At 38.0% G+C, this 22470-nt stretch overlaps 1 protein-coding gene across 3 annotated transcripts in view; it reads left to right on the top strand.

Annotated features, from left to right (window-relative positions):
- The window catches only part of LOC100370579 (ribosome biogenesis protein bop1-like), a 76929-nt gene that overhangs the window by 12605 nt on the left and 41854 nt on the right, over window positions 1-22470 (top strand). The window contains exons 1-6 of one of the 3 annotated variants that reach the window (XM_085500002.1): window positions 10348-10564; window positions 13922-14101; window positions 14395-14595; window positions 18691-18842; window positions 19569-19788; window positions 20325-20537. In XM_085500002.1, the coding sequence (XP_085356128.1) occupies window positions 10547-10564; window positions 13922-14101; window positions 14395-14595; window positions 18691-18842; window positions 19569-19788; window positions 20325-20537 (984 nt within the window). In that variant the 5' untranslated portion in view covers window positions 10348-10546. Of the gene's footprint in view, window positions 1-10347; window positions 10565-13921; window positions 14102-14394; window positions 14596-18690; window positions 18843-19568; window positions 19789-20324; window positions 20538-22470 lie in introns of those variants that run through there. The other 2 variants (XM_085500001.1, XM_085500003.1) reach the window with 2 other exon arrangements.

Here is a 22470-nt window from a genome sequence, read left to right as displayed (position 1 = left end):
ATTTAGGAGGCTTGGGAATAACGTTTGGCATATAAAATACTGGAATAATAAAAACGTAAAAGTTTAGAACACGCTGATCGTGATTCTGTTATGCACGATTGCTATTTCCGGTGTACATTGGCAACTGCTAGCAGATTGAAACTTGGTTTCGTGACGACATATTAGACTAGAATTATCGAGAAAACACAAGTCAATTTCAGCCAACCGTGACTGCTTGAAAGCAATGATGAAATTGAAAAGTACTGTAATTCAATATCAATGAATCTATCATCACTTTTAAATTACCTTTGAAGTAAATATGATACCCGAGTGCGTTACTACACTCGTGACCGGGACCTCCATGCTCCATGCGGTGTTGAAGTTTATCGGTAAATCGAACCTCTGTCAACAGAGACACATTTTCCCAATCAGCTATTTATTTCGGTACTGAAGTAAGGGTGGCAATTTCAATGTTTAGTTACCATAATTTATCTCCATTATGAGCAGGAAAATAAATTACGGACCTCGATTGAGATGGATTTAACGGCGGCCATGTTTTTTATTGTTGACATTGTGCATTAAAGGAAACATCAACCCAAACAACATAATGACACCTGAAGAAAAAGCTCCACAAATGTAGGAAAATGCAATTTACAGTTTTTTTATATCACTTTTCATTCCCTAGATATTCAACTTTTCATCAGTATTATGTAGTCAGCCATCTTGATTTTCAAGCAAAGGATTATGGGTAAAGTATGACATCATAGAATCTGTTGTCAGAAATTGAGAAAATGATTTCATCTATAACTTCAAAGGTTTAACTTCAAATTGGCTGAAAGTTTAGAGATTGGTAGCATACATGTACTGGTGCCATCCATGTTTATAAAATAGTTGTCATGGAAACAGAACTGAAAATATTTATTTTTATGTTTTTCTACCAAATTCTCAAATTTCCTTATATTGTATACAATTTACCAATGCGAGTAGGTGATATAGGTGATATATCACATGTTGACCACAAAAAGGGGACACAAAAGTGTCATTTTATATTTCACGACTAAAATATCGATTTTTATTTTTTTAACGTTTTTAGCAATATCTTCACTTCATGTGTATTTGTAATTTTCTAATTTCCACTACTATAATTATATACATGAGTAATATGCACAACGAAAATTTGGACTAATTCGCATCAGTATTTCTCATGTTATAGATGAAATAATTTTCTCAATTTTTGACAACAGATTCTATGATGTCATACTTTACCCATAATCCTTTGCTTGAGAATCAAGATGGCTGACTTTGGTAGAACATGTTTAAAATAGTACAGTGTGAACTGCAATTTCTTTCTGGCTGGTATAAATAATATTAAAATGTATAAGTAATATTTTTTCGTACTAAAAAGACTCAAATATCTTTTTTAATTAAATCTAATAGCCAATGGGAGCACATATGCTACAACCTCTGCTTACTTTGGACTAAATGTTCTTTTTTTTTTTTTTTCAGGTGCAGAGCCAGAATTTTTTTCTCAGAAAGCAAAGCCACTGGAACTGCATGTATTACAAAAACATACCGATACTATTCGCTGCGTGTCTGACAATTGTATAAAGTTTCGCAGGTTTTTTTTTTTTTTTTTACTTTGAGAAGTTCTGTCAACCAAAGCATAAATATGTGTTTCTCTGTACATAAAATTTCACACGATTTGTTAATATTAATGTATGATAATAAAAACTTGATAATATTTTTCTGGATTTTTGCACTTTATTTGTATCATTGTCGTATGAGAAGTAATCTTGTCCTTATTAGAGATATTGAAACTAATCCAGGGCCACAAACTAGTTTATCCAAACAGACACAACACTGACTCTTCTACATATTTGCAGATCTGATTTGTATACTTCCTTGTCATTTTACCTGTTGTACTGGTTTGGTGCTGTCTGGTTTCCTTGCTGAAAATAATGCTGACCTAGATGGAGAGTGCTATAAACTTGAAAATGCCATAGAAATCACGTTTGCTAATTTATGTCCATGCAACTTTAGAATGACAACTAGCGAAGGCTATGTCATTCATGACTTGTTTTGGCTTTATAAAATATTTGGTAGCAGCTTGCGAATCCATAACTGGGGCCAGCAATTTTGCAATGTCACGCCGAAGACTGCCAACTTTTCTACCATCTTTCATCACCGCTATTGAATTTCTGTCATGAAAACTATTCTTCTGTCGTTTGATAAAAAAAACTTCCTATTTCAAGCCCACCGCGATATCCATATAGTGAGACATTCCAACTACCGGAACTTGCTGAATGATAACTTTCACCGTGATTGATAAGCGTCGAGTCTGATAAGAAAGCAATGTCACGATTTGACCTTTATGATGAAATACTAGTAGTTATGTCATTCTTAGCCAATCAGTAAAGCAGATGCATAAAGGTCAAAGATGATTGCCAGACTGTAAACAAAAGCATCGTGTGCCATCGCATGGCCCAAAAACCCCACAAAATCAGGCTTTTCTAGTGTAGGTAATCTCTGTCCAATTACCATACATGGTGAGTGGCACAATTTGCATAGTAAACATTTTGTGTTATTTTTTCTGATACACACTTCTCTTATCAAATTGTAGTTTCATAATAAAGAATGTAAATTATTTGATGTGTTCATGCATGTTGTGATGGTTTATCGCATAAATTATTCGTTTAATGATAGATTAAATAGTACTAATTTGAATTTATCACGCATGCACAGTTACGCATGAAACGACCATTGGACGATATGGCACTGTGATTCGATGTCTCAAATTTTGCTATGAAAATTACAGTATAATAATTGTTTTGATAGAATACAATGCGTGATGTGCATTTGTGATTACATGGGCGCTGTCTTAATAAAGTAGTGTGTGTTATTGGACGAATTGAACACTTGCTGCGCTGTTTTATTGCACAAACTGGGCACTGACAGGCAACAATCAGCGGCTATATTCATAGCTGTGGTTCCATAGCTCTTTTGTACGACTGACAACTGATTTTTACATTTTTATTTATATTCGTAGTATGGTTTTGTATCTTGTCAGTCGCTTCTGGGGCCGACTAATACCGTCGAGCAATAAAAAAGTCGGGCGGCGACAAGAGAGCTATGAACCACATACGGCTATTCATCGAATCACGATGGAATAAATACACAAGGTACAGGAACGTGTGTTCAAGGTTAACCTCGATACAATGCTAGTAATAACTCCTAGCGTATCCCGGGTGTCTTGCATCATGGAGTGCATTTAGAAGATAAGTATGTTTTTACGGCGTGTCACTGAGAAAATATTAAACCGGTGCTGATAGTGCGACATTGCACTGAGTACCGTCGCATCGCCTGAGCGTTGATGGTCTGTGCGAATGCACATGAAATCGTAATGCGGTCAATCATGTCAATCGGTAAATGGAATCAAACGCAAACCTCAAAAGTGGTCTGAGCGCAAACATATTATTCAACATCATCGGAAGGTACTGACATGTTCGCAAAACAGCACCGTCCAGCCAGCTTTCATCACATGTGATGTCATGACAGACAACTCACTGAACTCTTGAAGTACACGAAACGTGATTGGTCATTATTCTGCATGATTGGTTGCGACCCGGAAGTAGTTCTCTCTCGCTCAACTTTCCTGGTAAGTAGCATGAATTTATCGTTGCCTCTGCCATTTTATTAGTGTGTCGTTTTATCATGGATTTTTTCTAAAGTCCAATTATGAATATTTGTGATCGAACGACTTTTGTTAATACTTTCCTGATAATTAATGTTGTTAATATCTATTCTGAGTAATCCAGTAATTTAGCAATTTGGACCCTTCACTCTTCACACGAGTCGGAGCATGTGGCCCATGATGTGGCCACCCATGCTCGATCGGCGTATACGCGCACGCGCATGCGTGCATGTGTGTGTGTGTGTGTGGGGGGGGGGGGTAAACTAAAATACGTTTGTAACTGCGGTCATGAATAGAAATAATTATTTACTTCATTACACATGCTTTGAGACCCTCGCACCTTTTAGGCTAAATCCGTTTTATACGCACAATATGTAATTTATCTAATTTGCATATTTTTCTTAAATTGGGATTATCTCTTGAAGAATTCGACATATTTGCCCTTTGAGTCAACTTTGATAAGGATATGCATTGTTGTAATAGATGCACTATTAGGGATAATTTACTAATTGGATTAAATCCTAAACAACTCGACAGATTTTGACCAAATTTTATAGAGATGTACATTGATGTAATCTGTGTGCCATATTACTATTGGGGTTAATTTGCATATGTAAATTGGCAATAGCATATTGTTTTTACTAAATTTGGATTATTTCCTAAATGACTCAACAGGTTTGGATCAAATTTGGTAGGCATATACATTGATGTAATATTCATGTCATATTATTGGGAATAATTTGCATATGTAAATTAGCTAATTTACATATTACTTATTCACTAAATTGGGGTTATCTCATGAACATCAACAGATTTGATGTAATCTGCATGTCATGTTGCTAGTGTGGAGCGATTTGCATATGCAACTTACCGTAATAGCTAAATTACATATTGTTTTGATAGTGGACGAATGCATGGTCTATGCCAGTATTTTATTTGTGCAATCATTATTTTTATTCGAATTGGATATCTACCCTGTTCTTCCCTGACACAAATGGATTTGGTAGTCACATAGGGCAAGTGTTCCCTCTAAGCCTCATTTGCACACAACTTCCTCAGTGAGATGACCAAGTTGCTCAGTGCAATTCATCCATTTGAGCAACTTTTCCATAAATTTTATTTTGTAGTAAAAATGTACACTTTAAGAAGGTTTTCAAATATAAATTGCTTAAGTTGCTCAGTGCCAAATTTGTCTATAGGGAACATGATGATGGGGCAGTGTTCTTAATCAAACAGTTTACCTCTGATGTCAATGAAATTGAGCAAGCAGAGTTAGTCATATTAATATTGCTGTTTTGTACTCATTATTAAAGTTTAATAAAATTTGTTTGTGCCCAAAATTAATACTTTCACATTCTTCAAACCAATATGTCAGAATTTATTAAATTTTATATGCATGCACTTTGCTCATTTCATGTCAAAATCTTGATTTTATTTTGATGGAAGCTTATAGTATCTTCAGATCAGGCTTTGAAAATTCACTTGCCCTGATAAAATCCCTGTTCTATTACAGTGAAGCAGTCTTGTTACAGTATTCCACTGACAATATACCTGCAGAGCTCAGTCCACCATCAGGGCACTTAATTAGTCCCCGTTCGGACGAAGTCCGGAAACGGGGACTTATAATTCGGTCTCCGTCCGTGCGTCTGTGCGTCCGTCCAGAGTCATATCTCAGAATCCCTTGGACCGATTCCGTTCATTCTTTGCATGTGCCTAGTACCTTATGTGGGACATATGCACATGCAGTGGTTCAGCGATTTGATTCAAAATGGCCGACTGGCAGCCATCTTGTTTTTTGAAAATGTTGTATTTTGGACATGCTTTGTCAGTTGTCATTCAAACTTGGTACATAGATTATACATGTTAGGATACATGTCCATGACGATTTATTTCACAATTGGATCAAAGATAGTCGACTGGCAGGCATCTTGTTTTTGTTTTTTTATGCGGTATCTTGGACGTGCTCTGTCAGTTTTCATTCAAATTTGGCACATACATGTACTTTATACATGTTAGGATGCATGTCCATGACAATTTGTTTCAAAATCTGGTCAAGGATGGCCGATTGACAGCCATCTGACTTTTTGCCTTACTACTCAGTGTTCTCCCCAGACTTCATGTCAAGCATCACGGTCAATTTGCATAACAATACATCTAATTTGCATAATTATATTTGCATAATACTAGTAATCAGTTTTTCCCAACCAATTTGGTCAATCTACTAATACAATTAATTAATACAATTAAGACAAGATATTTTTATATTTGATAAATTTTATATCATTTTACTGCATTGTATTTTATGTTTTTGTATCAAGTCAAATAAAGTTTGAAATAGAACAGCATAAAAAGGAAAACAAATTGAAAAACTTGTGTTATAGCTAGTCAGTGAATATAATGTTATCCATGGATGTAACTGGTTCATCATTGTGTACAAGTTTAGTGCCCATGTCACTGTCAGTTCATATAACGTCGGGGGAAAACATCTTTTGGTTAAATTTATAAAGTCGGCGAGATATCGAAATATGTTGAAATAAATCAATAATTAGAAAAAAATTCTACAATGGCAGTTCGGCACTAATAGTCGGCGATTTTTCATTGCTATATACCTTGTGAGTACCGCTACGATCACCGTAACATTGTCAGCTGTCGGCATTGCGTTGGACAGGTATTCACTGCTGCTATTGCGATCATCGGTATCTGACTTTTTGGTGTAAAATACACAAATTGTTTATTAAAACGGTTCATTGACTATTATCATAGGCAATACATCAACATCGCCAACGAGATGTTGTTTTTAAACATCGCGGAAAAACATGCACTCTGCGCCGCCATTTTTGTTACCTCGATCAGAGCCCCCCTGTAACCCAGCATGCATGGGTCACAAGGTTGCAACGTGCATTATGTCGCCTTAGGGCGGCGTTCTTCGCTACTAAGGCATCCTATGAATGGGGTATTTCCAGAGGTCAGGGTTCGTTTTTTCTTAACCCGTCTCGTCTGCTGTTGAATTATTCACACTTTTCTTTCCAATGCGACTTAATTTCACTTGTTTTTTTTTAATTTTGGGGTAATTAATGTCACCGGCGATTGAGTGATATAAAATCGGAGTGCAGCAAATCGGGGTTGATCTTCCCGACGTACGCCGTGACTTGTTTTGTCACATTGTTGCCGTTGCGTGCAATGGGCAAATTATTGCTACTCTAGTATTTTTGTTTGGATTTGGAGGCTCTGCACCCCGGCTCTGCATCCTTGAAAGACTTCGCAACTTATTGCAGACTTCCGTTTTTATCACTGTCTTTGTATGGCTAACAAAAGCGGGATTACCTTTCGATCAATACATGTTATTGTTTTAAATTCGTGCAAGACGAGACTGACACTTGTAAACAAAGCAATAAGCATCACGGGCCAGTGACCAAGCGTCACGGACAAAGGGCAAGCATCACGGCCGAGTGTCCAAGCGTCACGGTACCGTGTCGCTTCAGAGGCCTGGGGAGAACACTGCTACTATATTTCCACAATTTATGTACCATTTTCATTCGTATTTGGCACATACATCATACATATCAGTGTGTTTCATAATCAGATCAAAGATGGCCGAATAACGACTGTTTTTATTTTTGGCCATATTACTACTACAAGGAACACGTGTTTTGATGTAAATAAATAATCTGTTGTATACGCCACTTGGAACTCAAGTTTCAAGGACACGCTCGCGACAACTCCTCCGCTTTAATATGACGAGCACGAAGAGAACTTTCAAAAATTTAACGGGGACTGTGTCATTTTCAATGACTTGTTGTTTTTACTGTAAAATGTTAATTGCTTCTGTAAAATGTTTTTCAAATTCACAATTTGTCAAGTCCTGTAGTTATGTATACAGTAAAGACCCTGCCTGTGTATGCTTCTAATGATTGCCATTTTATTCATTAATCATAAGTTCTTCATGTATTATATACCTTCACAGTATCAAGATGACAAGAAAGAAGAAGTGTTATATTGCCAGAGCAGCTGCCTTGTACTTTGTTAAAAAAGTTGAGTTGAATAAATGTATTCTATTGTAATTTGGACAAAAGAAAAGTTAATAAATATTTTAATGTTTAAATCAGTTGTCATTTTTGGCTCCAGTTGTGCTCTGCACAAAGGGGAGCTTATGTCAGCAATGTGCACAGAATGAGCGCTCGGTCTGTCTGTGTGGGAAACTTGTTCAAATGATATCTCTAGAAGCGATCATCATATTCAGATGAAACAAGTCTGATAATATGGAACATGCAAATTCTGGTAAGATTTTGGTAAAACCATGCATAATTAATGAGGTAAATTTGCATAAAAAAATATTCTGGGTCCTCTGAGAACCTGAGTGGCACATTGGCTAACATGTTCACCTCCATCAGTGACTTGAGGTTTCGTCTCCCACAGCCGACTGTTCACTCAAAGTTTCCTGGCCCATACTAACTGCTCTGATGTATCAATTACCAGACCCAAGTTCTACTTAATTACAAAGGACTTTGGTGCCCCTTGGCCCCATGTTCTTGTCTCTTTATTAGTCCCTGTTCGGACGAAGTCCGTCCGTCCGTCCGGAGTCATATTTCAGAATCCTTTGGACCGATTCCGTTCATTCTTTGCATGTGCCTAGTACTTTATGTGGGACATATGCGCATGCAGTGGTTTAGCGATTCGATTCAAAATGGCCCACTGGCAGCCATCTTGTTTTTTGAAAATGTTGTATTTTGGACAGGCTTTGTCAGTCAAACCTAGTACATAGATTATACATGTTAGGATACATGTCCATGACAATTTCTTTTGCAATTAGATCAAAGATGGCTAACTGGCAGGCATCTTGTTTTGTTTTTTAAATGTGGTATTTTGGACATGCTTGTCAGTTTTCATTCAAATTTGGCATATACTTTATATAGTTAGGATACATGTCCATGACAATTTGTTTCAAAATCGGATCAAGGATGGCCTTACTACTATATTTCCAAGATTTATGTACCATTTTCATTCGTATTTGGCACATACATCATACATGTCACTTTGTTTCATAATCTGATCAAAGATGGCCAAATAACGGCTGTTTTTATGTTTTGGCCATATTACTATATCTCTGTCACCCATGTATCATTTTCATTGATATTTAGCATGTCATAAATGGATACATGTACATGTCAATTCAATTTGATCAAATTTGGCCGACTGGCGGCCATCTTGTTTGTTTAAAATGTGATTACTTAGACATGCTTGTAATCTATGTGTTTTTTTGCTATGTCTTAACCCGGAGGGGTCGTCACGCAACACATGTTCAAATTTGATGTGAATAAACAATCTGTTGTATACGCCACTTGGGACTCAAGTTTCAAGGACATGCTCGCGACAACCCCTCCACTTTAATATGACGAGCACAAAGAGAACTTTCAAAAATTTAACGGGGACTGTGTAATTTTCAATGACTTTGTTGTGATTAGACATGAATGAAAAGTGCCAAGCTGCGAAATCCGTGGATTAAAAGTGCTAAGTCCAAATTGTGTGGGACGATATCGACGAACTTCAGGAAGAAGTTGTAGGGATTTTGTTCGACGGCTACAGTGACGCCAACTTGGACTTTAAGGGTTTTGAGTTTGACGAAGATGGTAATGAACGTACAAATAAAGATCTGAGAAGTTTTTTCAAACAGCTATGAATTTTTATAATTTTTACTGTGTCTTGTATGACAGTTGATTTGTAATTTGTCGAGACCGAAAATCATTTTACGCAGTTTAACCCCTGACATTTTAATTCATTTTGAGTTCATGTGTATTTGGGCGTGTTTGTCGGCGGGAAAATCCTAATTCAAATGATTCCTCACTGTCGATTTTTATTATTTCTGGTTTATTTGTCACATTATAAGCAATACATTAGTTTTGTTTTACTTCTAATGTTGCATATTGTTCATTTATTTCTGTTGCATGTTTTCATTTGCCGTTCTATTCCCTCCTGCAGTTCGATCTGCGTGTTGTCAATTTTCGTGAATTTTCGTTTCTTTGGCCGGGGATATCCTGGCAATCGCCCACCCCTATTTTTTGGCAATTTTCCATGTTTAGGACCCTGGGCTTATACCCGGATAAATACGGTAATAATTTATTGGGCTTCAGAAAAAAAATGTGTCAACTTTAGTTATAGCCCAGTTTTCTCCTCAGGCCTTTCAAGCACTGCGGGACTGCGTCGCTTAGACAAATAGCCGCATCGCTTTCGTTTCACACATGATTCTTGAAATCCTGTCCGCGATGCTTAAGTTGTTGTATTGTTTACAAGTGTCAGCCTCGTCTTGCACATCTTTAAAACAATAACATGTATTGATCGAAAGGTAATCCTGCCTTTGTTAGCCTTACAAAAACAGTGATAAAAAGGAAGTCTACAAGAAGTCTTTTGAGGGAGCGGGCCTGCAAAGTAATAATTTGCCCATTGCGTTGGGAAGATCTATCCGGATTTGCTGAGCTGTGGTTAATTGCGGTTTTTACTACTCCATTGCTAATTACCAAGAATTAAAAAAAATGAGTGAAATTAAGTCGTATTGGGGGAAAAAAAACATAAATAAATTGAAGCTAAAATTATTCAACTGCAGACGAGATGGCCGAAGAAAAAACGAACCCTGGCCTCTAGAAATACAAGAAACTCCACTGAAGCGACGTAACGCATGTTGTGACATCGTGACCGATGCATGCTGGGTTACAAGGGAGATTCCGATCGAAGTAACAAAGATGGCGGCTTAGAGTGCATGTTTTTCCGCGATGTTTAAAAACAACATCTCGTTGGCGATTTTGATGTAATTTCTACGATAATCGTCAATGAATCGTTTTAATTAACGAAACTCTAAATTTGTGTATTAAAAGTCGGGGACTGATGATCGCAACAGCAGCGGTGAGTACCCGTGGTGATGTGGTGATTGTAGCGTTACGCATAAGGTATAAATAGATCAATGAAAAATCGCTGACTTGAGTTTTGAAATGCCGTTGTAGAAAAAAATGTCATTATTTATTTATTAATTTCTAAGTCATATTTTGATAACCCGCAATCTGGCAGACTACAAATGTTTTTCCCCCACGTCATATGAACTGACAGTGACATGGGCACTAAAACTGACTGTACTTGTTGTACACAAAATAATAATGAACCAGTTACCTCTATGGATAACAATATATTCATAACAATACATTTTTTGCTGTTCTATTTCAAACCTCATTTGACTTGATGCACACATAAAATACAATGAAGTGAAGTAAAAATGATATAAAATATATGAGCTATAAAAATATCTCCTCTTTATTGTAGTTACTGTATTACGTTTGCTGGAGAAACTAATTATTATGCAAATAAATTACGCAAATTAGATGTGTTATGCAAATTAGCCGCGATGCTTGGCATGGAGTCTGGGGAGAAATATTTGGTGACCAGTCGAATTCGAACAATTCGAAAATCAGGATTTACACGGAAGTCCTTCGGTACTGAAAATCATCGACCCTACTCTGGTTTACCTTATTTCACAACTTGCAAAGAAAACTGATTCGCCGTGGACTCTAATGTATCTCAGCCTAGTTTTTTAGCTCCGCTGTCGACTTTGTCGAGCGGAGCTTATCATATGAGTGATTGTCCTCCGTCGTCGTCGTCGTCGTCGTCCGTCGTCGTCGTCCGTGTCAATGTTTTACTTTTTCGACTTCTTCTTGAAAACTACAAGCCTGAATGCTTTGATACTTGGTGTATATGTACCTTGGGTAGACCTCTCTTTTGTTTGTTCATTTCATGTTGATATCTTCAATTCTCTAATTTTGGTGAATATTTTTGTCATTTTGGGTAAAAAGTGATATTTTCGACTTCTTGTTAAAAACCGCAAGTGCAATTGCTTTGATATTACATATATAGGTACTACATGTGGACCTCTCTCAGATTTGTTCATTTTGTAATGATATCTTTAATTCTCTAATTTTGGTGAATATTTTTGTAATTTTTGGTAAAAAGTGATATTTTCGATTTCTTATTAAAAACCACAAGTCCGATTGCTTTGATATTACATATATAGGTACTACATGTGGACCTCTCTCAGATTTGTTCATTTTGTGATGATGTTTTCAATTCTCTAATTTTGGTGAATATTTTTGTAATTTTTGGTAAAAAGTGATATTTTCGACTTCTTGTTAAAAACCAATAGTTCAATTGCTTTGATATTACATATTTAGATACTACATGTAGACCTTTCTCAGATTTGTTCATTTCGTGATGGTATCTTCGATTCTATAATTTTGGTGAATATTTTTGTCATTTTTGGTAAAAAGTGATATTTTCGACTTCTTGAAAAAAACCAAGTCTTATTGCTTTGATATTACATATATAGGTACTACATGTGGACCTCTCTCAGATTTGTTCATTTTGTGATGGTATCTTCAATTCTCTAATTTTGGTGAATATTTTTGTAATTTTTGGTAAAAAGTGATATTTTCGACTTGTTAAAAACCAAAAGTTCAATTGCTTTGATATTACTATATAGATACTACATGTAGACCTTTCTTAGATTTGTTCATTTCGTGATGATATCTTCAATTCTCTAATTTTGGTGAATATTTTGGTCATTTTTGGTAGAAAGTGATATTTTCGACTTCTTGTTAAAAACTGTAAGTCCGATTGCTTTGATACTATACATATTGTTCATTTTCTAATGATGTCTTCAGTTCTTTAATTGAAATGTGCATTGCTAACAGCGGAGCTATCTCAGCCGATAGGCTGCTTGTTTATCAAATCAAATCCCACCCGTTTGGCAAAATATACCGATGTTTTTCAGTGAATAATTTTGAAGCCTGTCTCGGCACACAAAAAATTATGCGAATCGACTCCGGAGATTGGATGGTACGACGACCCTTCAATTAGCGTCAAATATGCTTTGTTACAACATCATTGATTGGCTGAGAGTCACCTGATCGGAGCACAATCTGGGTCACAGAACCATATTTGTCTGTATTATCAACAGGACTTTGCGAGAGAACCACACCCACATTTTCAACCATTTTTAGCACGGAAGTTGCCAACAAATGTCGAAAAACTTGTGAATTTCATGGATTGGAATAAAATAAAGCAAGCGATTGCTAAGAATGGTTATTAATATATTCCCCGATGCTCTTCGAATTTTTATTTATTTTTTATTTCAAGGTAAGAAATGGCTAGTTGAAGTTGCATCGACTTCAAGGCAGCTGTTTCACAGGAACAACTCTAGATCTGTTGTAGTTTCGTGAGGTAAAATAAAATATATATGTAAAATATATATAATAATAATAATACTTGTTATTTGAGTTTTCAGTCCACAAATTACGGGACATGATCCCCATAAATTACGGTCAATGTTTGTCCTGTCTCGGCTGATTGTGTTGAATGCCGGACGTCGGGACCGACGCCCGCCATTAACTTAGTATGTAGAAACCAACTGGATCGATATTCCAAACAAATTATTGGGACATGGTCGACAGACATTCCAAACAATCAAAATTATTAACAAAAGACGAGATTTTTCTAGATATTTACAAACATACTGTCATGAAAACATATGTGAAATTAACAAATGCACAAAGAGGTGTAGTAATATTGAGTTTTATTTTAGGCTTAGAAATATTTTCTTTCACTCAGTCCATATATGGATCTGCCATTTAGCTTCATGGTCCTTCACCTTGTCTACGCCTTGGGGAAAAACAACAATAATTAGTGGGCGGGAGGTTGGGGGTAAATGAGTACTGTACCTGAGGATCATCTCAAAAAAGATGAACTTTTCGGTTTAACAAAGTAACCATGTTACCCTCCCTCTTGAAGACTTTAAATTAAACATATACCAGTATGTGTAGATGTGGACATGCACTTTTTTAAAATTCCCAATTCACCAATTCTTGTTTGTTGGTTTACAGTCTGTTTCATATCACATATTCTTTAGGGGTTTTTCTAGAAAAAAACAGCAATTCAACGATGTTACCAAGTGGGAGAGATAGGGTTCTCCCTACTAGGGTGTGGAGTTTTTGATAATTCTAAGTTGAAGTGGAGCATTCTGTGGCTTCCTTGGGGCCAAAACTACTTTCAGACAGATCACAGTTGAAGACTGTGGCAACATGTGATCCCTGGTCATTCAGAATTTTATGGTTGCCAGAGGATCTGTTCCCCAGGGTAAGGGGGCGCATGACCATGGCATGAGGGCGCTGCACCCCTATTTCCTTGTTAAAAGAAATCCCTGTTAATATTCTCTTACAGTTGGATGACTTGTTTACAAATTCTTCATTTGTTAATGAACCTAATGATGATGAGTCTGAAAGTGAGGAAAGTTATTTCTCTGAATTAGAAGAGGAAATATCCAGTGATGAGGAAGATGACAAATCGGAAGAAGATGATGATTACAGATCGGAAGATGAAGATGATGACACTTCTGAAGAGGTAAAAACTTTGAGATAGGAATGCGTATTTGGCATAAAAATGTTTGTGATGATAATTATTTACTATCTGCAGTGATTGAGTTCAATAAATGACCTCAAAAGATAAGGGGAAGTCAAGGTCATGGGGTCACTCATTGGGAAACAATGAGTTTTATTGTTATTTTACATGTTCATGTATATTTAATTTTACGGATTTTACTTATCAGCGAAAATAGCGTAATTAAAACCCAATGAATAATCAATGCATTTACAGTAGCTTGTAAAATCACGGTGACCATTAATTGTTTTTTACAGAATTCAGACGAGGCGTCAACATCTGCAGATGAGAAAACTAGCATCAATCAGGATAACAAGAGTATGAAAAAGAAAACAAAGAGGAAAACAAGACAAATTGACAGTAGGATGGAAAAAACAAAGAAGGAATACATTGACAGTGGAATAGAGAATTCTGATCCAATTCAAGATGAATATGAATATGATTCTTCAGATGAGGAGGTGATGATGAAATGAGCTTCTAAAACCTTGGCTAAACCCTTTGAGTTACCAGAGTTAACTTTTGTCACATTCACAGATCAAACTTAAAATCATTTTTTTTCAAATTTTTGATCATCACTACCCAATAGGAAAAATATAAAAAAAATACATAAAGTTAAGACAAAATTTTGTACCAAGATTTTAGCAGGAAATATGGTGCCACTAAAAGAATTAAAGTAACATGAATATTTGATAAAAGACTCCATTTAGTGACAAGTTAAAAGCCAAAATACTATTTGTTGTAGTTAATCACATGTCATTACAGTGTGCCATCCCAGCATTCACCTCCCACCCATGCTCCACATGTCATTACAGTGTGTCATCCCAGCATTCACCTCCCACCTATGCTCCACATGTCATCACAGTGTGTCATCCCAGCATTCACCTCCCACCCATGCTCCACATGTCATTACAGTGTGTCATCCCAGCATTCACCTCCCACCTATGCTCCACATGTCATTACAGTGTGTCATCCCAGCATTCACCTCCACCTATGCTCCACATGTCATTACAGTGTGTCATCCCAGCATTCACCTCCCTCCCACCTATGCTCCACATGTCATTACAGTGCGTCATCCCAGCATTCACCTCCCACCTATGCTCCACATGTCATTACAGTGTGTCATCCCAGCATTCACCTCCCACCTATGCTCCACATGTCATTACAGTGTGTCATCCCAGCATTCACCTCCCACCTATGCTCCACATGTCATTACAGTGTGTCATCCCAGCATTCACCTCCCACCTATGCTCCACATGTCATTACAGTGTGTCATCCCAGCATTCACCTCCCACTTATGCTCCGCATGTCATTACAGTGTGTCATCCCAGCATTCACCTCCCGCCTATGCTCCACATGTCATTACAGTGTGTCATCCCAGCATTCACCACCCACCTATGCTCCACAGGTCATTGCAGTGTGTCATCCCAGCATTCACCGCCCACCTATGTTCCACAGGTCATTGCAGTGTGTCATCCCAGCATTCACCGCCCACCTATGTTCCACATGTCATTACAGTGTGTCATCCCAGCATTCACCGCCCACCTATGCTCCACATGTCATTACAGTGTGTCATCCCAGCATTCACCTCCCGCCTATGCTCCACATGTCATTACAGTGTGTCATCCCAGCATTCACCACCCACCTATGCTCCACATGTCATTACAGTGTGTCATCCCAGCATTCACCTCCCACCTATGCTCCACAGGTCATTGCAGTGTGTCATCCCAGCATTCACCGCCCACCTATGTTCCACATGTCATTACAGTGTGTCATCCCAGCATTCACCTCCCACTTATGCTCCGCATGTCATTACAGTGTGTCATCCCAGCATTCACCGCCCACCTATGTTCCACAGGTCATTGCAGTGTGTCATCCCAGCATTCACCACCCACCTATGCTCCACATGTCATTACAGTGCGTCATCCCAGCATTCACCTCCCACCTATGCTCCACATGTCATTACAGTGTGTCATCCCAGCATTCACCTCCCACCTATGCTCCACATGTCATTACAGTGTGTCATCCCAGCATTCACCTCCCACCTATGCTCCACATGTCATTACAGTGTGTCATCCCAGCATTCACCTCCCACTTATGCTCCGCATGTCATTACAGTGTGTCATCCCAGCATTCACCTCCCGCCTATGCTCCACATGTCATTACAGTGTGTCATCCCAGCATTCACCACCCACCTATGCTCCACAGGTCATTGCAGTGTGTCATCCCAGCATTCACCGCCCACCTATGTTCCACAGGTCATTGCAGTGTGTCATCCCAGCATTCACCGCCCACCTATGTTCCACATGTCATTACAGTGTGTCATCCCAGCATTCACCGCCCACCTATGCTCCACATGTCATTACAGTGTGTCATCCCAGCATTCACCTCCCGCCTATGCTCCACATGTCATTACAGTGTGTCATCCCAGCATTCACCACCCACCTATGCTCCACATGTCATTACAGTGTGTCATCCCAGCATTCACCTCCCACCTATGCTCCACAGGTCATTGCAGTGTGTCATCCCAGCATTCACCGCCCACCTATGTTCCACATGTCATTACAGTGTGTCATCCCAGCATTCACCTCCCACTTATGCTCCGCATGTCATTACAGTGTGTCATCCCAGCATTCACCTCCCGCCTATGCTCCACATGTCATTACAGTGTGTCATCCCAGCATTCACCACCCACCTATGCTCCACATGTCATTACAGTGTGTCATCCCAGCATTCACCTCCCGCCTATGCTCCACATGTCATTACAGTGTGTCATCCCAGCATTCACCACCCACCTATGCTCCACATGTCATTACAGTGTGTCATCCCAGCATTCACCTCCCACCTATGCTCCACAGGTCATTGCAGTGTGTCATCCCAGCATTCACCTCCCACCTATGCTCCACATGTCATTACAGTGTGTCATCCCAGCATTCACCTCCCACTTATGCTCCGCATGTCATTACAGTGTGTCATCCCAGCATTCACCTCCCGCCTATGCTCCACATGTCATTACAGTGTGTCATCCCAGCATTCACCACCCACCTATGCTCCACATGTCATTACAGTGTGTCATCCCAGCATTCACCTCCCACCTATGCTCCACAGGTCATTGCAGTGTGTCATCCCAGCATTCACCGCCCACCTATGTTCCACATGTCATTACAGTGTGTCATCCCAGCATTCACCACCCACCTATGCTCCACATGTCATTACAGTGTGTCATCCCAGCATTCACCTCCCGCCTATGCTCCACATGTCATTACAGTGTGTCATCCCAGCATTCACCACCCACCTATGCTCCACATGTCATTACAGTGTGTCATCCCAGCATTCACCTCCCACCTATGCTCCACAGGTCATTGCAGTGTGTCATCCCAGCATTCACCGCCCACCTATGTTCCACATGTCATTACAGTGTGTCATCTCAGCATTCACCGCCCACCTATGCTCCACATGTCATTACAGTGTGTCATCCCAGCATTCACCTCCCACCTATGCTCCACATGTCATTACAGTGTTTTCATAGCTTGTATTGTGTCAATTTTCAGACCAACAGACAACATTAGGGATTGGTCAGTTACTTTGGCCAAGGGGGGGGTCGACAGATTCCATTTTGCCAGCTGTAAATCTCAGTTGACCCACCCCCTATCAAATAAAAAAAAGTGGATGACCCCCCCCCCCCCAAACATTATATTTTAAAACTTAAAACATGCTGACCCCCCTAAAAAAAACAAAGAAACATTAACAGTTTTGGTTTTGACATGATTACAAAATGTACTATATGTGCATTGAAAATATCATGGTTTGCCATAATTTTGACATAATTTTTAGCGTTTGCATTTAATAGACCTTAGGAGGGGAGGGGAAGCATAAAGCCACAAAATGACTACAGAAAAAGCTGCAGGAAGGAGGGAAATCTATGTTGCTAAAGATAGTAAATAAAAGCAAAGCTGTGGAGTACTCACTCGATATACGCCCTTATATTTTAATTTATATATCAGCATTTTCACAAATTTAACTTTTAACTGTCACTGCTCTTTGTACTAATTGCTGTGTTGTCTTTCTGTCTCCTGTTATAAATGGATAAATCCAGTAAATATCTTATGCAATGGTGAGTGACTTAAGACTTTCAATAAAATAATCTGATATCAGCAGCACATAGACTTGGGATGTGTTTAAAACTGTATAATTGGGGTTCTAGCCGCATTGCATAGTCTGTTAGTTATTTGGCAACTTTAACCTCAAAATATTTAGCCTATAACATTTTTTGCATCAACAAATTTATGAGCAATATAGGTAATAGTTATTATTAAGATTTGTACGATTTGTACGATTAACTTTTTTATCGTTTGTTCTGAAATAAATTTTTTTAAAATATATGCATGAGCGTGTGTGAACTCTGTAAAACATGATATCAAAAACAGGGTGACCCCCCCTATTCGCACAATCAAAAACAGGATAACCCCCCTACTGATCCACCGACCCCCCCTAGGCCGAAGTAACTGACCAATCCCTTAGATACTTTGTGTGATAATTAACAATTTATTTTCCAGGATATCCGCAATACAGTCGGCAACATTCCCATGCAGTGGTACAATGATTACCCTCATATAGGATACGATTTGGATGGGAAACGAATATCAAAACCAGCACAAGGAGACGAATTAGATGAATTCCTAAATAAAATGGAAAATCCAGATTACTGGTATGTTAACTGTGTTAGTACTGATATTACTGGTTGCTAGCTTTAGATGTTGGTAGTACTGGTCGCTAGCTTTAGATGAGGGTGGTACTGGTTTCTAGCTTTAGATGATGGTAGTATTGGTTGCTAGCTTTAGATGATGGTAGTACTGGTTGCTAGCTTTAGATGATGGTAGTACTGGTTGCTAGCTTTAGATGATGGTAGTACTGGTTACTAGCTTTAGATGATGGTAGTACTGGTTGATAACTTTAGATGATGGTAGTACTGGTTGCTAGCTTTAGATGATGGTAGTACTGGTTGCTAGCTTTAGATGATGGTAGTACTGGTGCTAGCTTTAGATGATGGTAGTACTGGTTGCTAGCTTTAGATGATGGTAGTATTGGTTGCTAGCTTTAGATGATGGTAGTACTGGTTACTGGCTTTAGATGATGGTAGTACTGGTTGCTAGCTTTAGATGATGGTAGTACTGGTTGCTAGCTTTAGATGTTGGTAGTACTGGTTGATAGCTTTAGATGATGGTAGTACTGGTTGCTAGCTTTAGATGATGGTAGTACTGGTTACTAGCTTTAGATGATGGTAGTACTGGTTGATAGCTTTAGATGATGGTAGTACTGGTTGCTAGCTTCAGTCAATATTTGTCTTTTATTTATATATTTTCATAATATCTGTTATTACTATTAATGGTATTGTATTCTATTTAAATTATTATTTCTATTTTGTCTTTTTCAGGATAACAGTGAAAAACAAAATGACTGGAGAAAATGTTGTTTTAACAGATGAGGAACTTGATATTATAGAACGAATAGAGAAAGGAAGGTATCCACAAGTTGAATATGATCCATATGAACCCTATGTAGATTTCTTTACTAAAGAAACTATGATTCATCCTGTTACCAGGAGACCTGAACACAAACGTAGCTTTATACCGTCATTGATAGAAAAAGAGAAGGTAATGTTGTTTTTTCTTATGTGTGTGTTCACCAATATATCAAGAAACACTTGGATTGAATGCAACTTGACACACAGATATCTGATTAGTGATTTTCTTCAAGTCTGTGCTTTACATATAATTAACTGGCTTCATAATGTTTTTTGTCTTTCTTCACAGCTGTTTGTACAAATGAAATAAAATATTATGAAATTTGATACATGCTTGCTGTTTGTTTGGGCGAATTATAGTTTTTAATAAATCCATGCATATCAATTAGTTAATTTGCCTACTATAATAAATCTAAACATGCCACATTTTACAATGTATAATAATATTAATGTATACAGTTTTTAAAAACTGTTGTTAGTTTTATAGCACAGTATTGTTTTATTTGATAACTTTGTTGAAATGAATAATGCTTTTTGAAACACCTAAGCACTATCAAGTCAGTGTGCTCCCAACAAAAATAAGTGTGAACTTATTTCATGCACCTTTTGTTAACAAAGAAACCTTTTTTTCTGCAATGTCTAACAATGACTTGTATCGCATTCCAGGTGAGTCGATTGGTCCATGCTATTCGAATGGGCTGGTTAAAACCAAGTAAAAAGAAAGAGGAAAAACCACAATATTACATGTTATGGGACAATGAGGATAAAGTAGACCTTGGTAAGAGATATCAAATGCACATCCCAGCACCAAAAACAAAGCTGCCCGGTCATGAAGAGTCTTACAACCCACCACCTGAATATTTGCCAACTGAAGAAGAGGTAAGAATCTACAAACAACCAAACTGTTCATTTGTATCTGTAATATAATATATTTTTTTTGGAATTTTCCCTGCACAGGAAGGAATCACACCAGAGGGCGCTGTCCAGCCTGGTACGAATGTGAACCAGGTACATACAGTGCTGTATGTGTTTTCACAATAGAGTCCAAGGGAAAAATTGCTACAGCCTTCAAACTTCACACACATGTTGCCATGGAACCAGCTTTGATTTTCTGTACAAAAGTCAAAGCTATATGTGTATGCATGTTTGCAATTGAAGTATGAATTTGCACATCTTGTGATTCGGGAGACCTGGTTAGATTTTTAGGGTTAAGGTCACAGAATTAACCAAATGGTTTCCAGACATAACTACACAATATGGCTCTGAGGGGTGATATGTTATAGATATGATAGAAATCTGGTGTGTGTTTGGATCATCTAGTGCTGTGAAGTTATAGCCATCATTGAAACAACATCAAACCTTGTAGAGATGGCTGCAATCATATCTGCAATGTTTTCTCTGCTTATTAGTTAGTGACATTGCCAGAAATGAGTGGACAAGATGGCCGACTTCCGCCCTGGCCAGTGTTCCGCAGTCAAATAAACATCACAGGATGTGCCATAGAGAATGCATTGCATAAACATCTATTAAAACAAAATTTAATTTTGAGTTTATATTTTTCATTTTTTCACTTTTGTGTGCTTCGTAATAGACAGGTGACGTTCCAAGCTTTCGATATGTTATAGGTTTCCATCAAAACCCCACCATTAAATGCCCAACTTGCCGTAAAACCTGATGATAAATCCTACACTGGCCCAGTGTATTACCAATGGACGATATGTAATTGTGTGCCAAACTCTATTTTTAAAAATAGGTAAATGCAGTAACGCAGGTGACTGTTCAAGTTTGTTTGCTTCGTTCTGGATACTCTCTGGTTCAATGAACAGGGCGACGCAGCCAACGCAGTTGTAGACGCAGTATTCGCTGCCCAAATTAGAGTTAAAATTCATGCATTTTTTACACAGATGTACGATCCAGTTGTTAGCAAATATAACTGTTTTAATCCAATTAACAACAGGAAGTAACCTGAATCAAGATTTAGTTTATGTCCGTTATTCCATGTTAAAAATTATCCCACTTTTCGAACGCGAAGCACTATCGCCATACTGCTTTTGATGCTGAAGGTCAGACCACAAGATCAATATATTGTATGGGCCGTTTTTCCTCTTTGTAAAAAAGGGGTTTCATCACACTGTCTGTCCGCGAGTTGTGTATTATTCTATGACAGTCTAGACTTTTTGTTTTGTAATGCGTCAGACAAACGTAATTTGCATACCAATCGCCGTTGACTGCCACAATGATATTTACAAGATTAGTCTGTCCACATATTTTTGTATTAAGTATATAACGGGTGGCTGTCTTCAATGCCATCTTAAGAGTGTACCTAAGGGTATCTCGTTCTCTGGTAACCACAACCATTTATTACATGGCTTCATATGATCAGCTGACAAATACAAGTGGACACAGAACAAAGGAAACAATAGATTACCTCACTTACTATTGTTTCCAACCCCAAGCTGTGAACTACTTAACATAACAACATACTCTCAATTAGGCTAAACAATACACCTTAAAAGTCTATGACATCATCCGTTGTCTTGAACAATTTTGCATGTAATTATAGTCACTGCAATGGGATAGACAGGAAATCTCTACTTGACCAGATTCTATTGTCTATTTCTGGCAATGAATCTAAAAACATTGCATAAAAGTATACCAGCAAAATTATTCCAAAAAAAACATTCAATCAGACCATAGGTACAGGTGCCACTATTGGTGTTGAGTCAAAGCATGTATACAAGACAGAATTTTCTACATTGAACAAATTGATTGGTCCAACTATAAGGTGTTAAAACTGGGTAGCCAATCAGGC

This window comes from Saccoglossus kowalevskii, chromosome 6 (assembly GCF_978046115.1).
Source record: "Saccoglossus kowalevskii chromosome 6, keSacKowa6.1, whole genome shotgun sequence".
Taxonomy (NCBI): Eukaryota; Metazoa; Hemichordata; class Enteropneusta; family Harrimaniidae; genus Saccoglossus; species Saccoglossus kowalevskii.
This window is presented reverse-complemented; position numbering and strand designations above follow the sequence as displayed.